At 71.3% G+C, this 1,122-nt stretch overlaps 1 protein-coding gene across 1 annotated transcript in view; it reads right to left on the reverse strand.

Annotated features, from left to right (window-relative positions):
- SLC19A1 (solute carrier family 19 (folate transporter), member 1) overlaps positions 1-1,122 on the reverse strand; it is a 4,833-nt gene that overhangs the window by 1,911 nt on the left and 1,800 nt on the right. The window contains exon 2 of the mRNA XM_012731236.1: positions 5-725. Coding sequence (XP_012586690.1) covers positions 5-725 — 721 coding nt within the window. The remainder of the gene's footprint in view (positions 1-4; positions 726-1,122) is intronic.

The raw sequence follows: 1,122 nt of genomic DNA on the forward strand, positions 1-1,122 counted from the left end.
GCACCCAGCAGCGTGGAGGCGGCGTCGGCCAGGCCGTTGTAGGCCGAGGCGGCGTCCTGCATGGGCTGCAGGAGGCTCCAGAGGATGTGCACGTAGTACACGACCAGGTAGTAGCCCGCCGAGTTGAAGACCCACCAGAGCGACCAGAGGCGCAGCTGCGGCCGCCGCAGGCCCAGCCCCAGCTCCCGCAGCATGCGCGGCAGCGTCCAGTCCCGCCAGCCCCGGGCGCCCCCCTGCATGGGGGCCAGCTCGGAGGTGGGCGCGGGCTCGGGCCGGTTGAAGAAGAGGCTGCGCCGCGGCCGCTTCAGGAAGAGCGCGAGCACCAGGCTGAAGGCGAGGAAGGCCAGCGAGATGTGGTTGAGCGTGGCGAAGGACACGCGGCCCACGCTGACCAGCAGCTGGCCCAGCACGGAGCTGGTGAAGACGCCGAGCAGCACCGCTGCCCGGGAGTAGCCGGCCATGCGCTGGTAGCGCTCGGGGCGCACGAGCGAGAAGATGTAGGAGGAGTAGGCGATGCGCGCGGCCATGGTCACGCTGTAGCAGAACTCCATGAGCTGCATGTCCAGCACGGAGTGGCCGAGCAGCAGCAGGAGCCACGCCACCACGTAGCTCAGGCCCTGCAGCACCAGCACCGGCTTGTAGCGCAGGTAGTCGGTCAGCAGGAACACGGGCACCAGCACTGCCAGGTAGGAGTAGGACAGCACCGGCATGATCTCGTTGGTCACCTGCAGGCAGCGGCCTGTGACCCGGCGCCCCGCCGCCCGGAGCCCCGGGACCCCCAGCCCCCGCCGCGGGCCCTGTGCTGGGAGCTGGTGCCCCGGGAGCCACCTTCTGAATGCGACCGAAGCAACTGGACCTGCCCTCTGACCAGGGCTGGGCGGGCAGGCCTCCCTGGGCACTCAACGAGCTGCCTCGTCAGGGGACACGCAGGGGGTGATGGGGGTGGGCAAGCTCCCCTCACGCCTGCTCCCAGGAAGGCCACAGCACAGCCCCGCAGCTGGGCCGAGGAGGACCAGGCCAGCAGGGGAGGGCCCGGGCAGACCCTGCGCTGGTCACCTCCTCAGGGGCCGTGCCAGGGTGGGGGTGGGTCAGGCCTCCTTGGATGGGCGGGGCGGGGCGGGG

This window comes from Condylura cristata, unplaced genomic scaffold, assembly GCF_000260355.1.
Source record: "Condylura cristata isolate star-nosed mole 26May11 unplaced genomic scaffold, ConCri1.0 scaffold00003, whole genome shotgun sequence".
NCBI classification, from domain to species: Eukaryota; Metazoa; Chordata; class Mammalia; order Eulipotyphla; family Talpidae; genus Condylura; species Condylura cristata.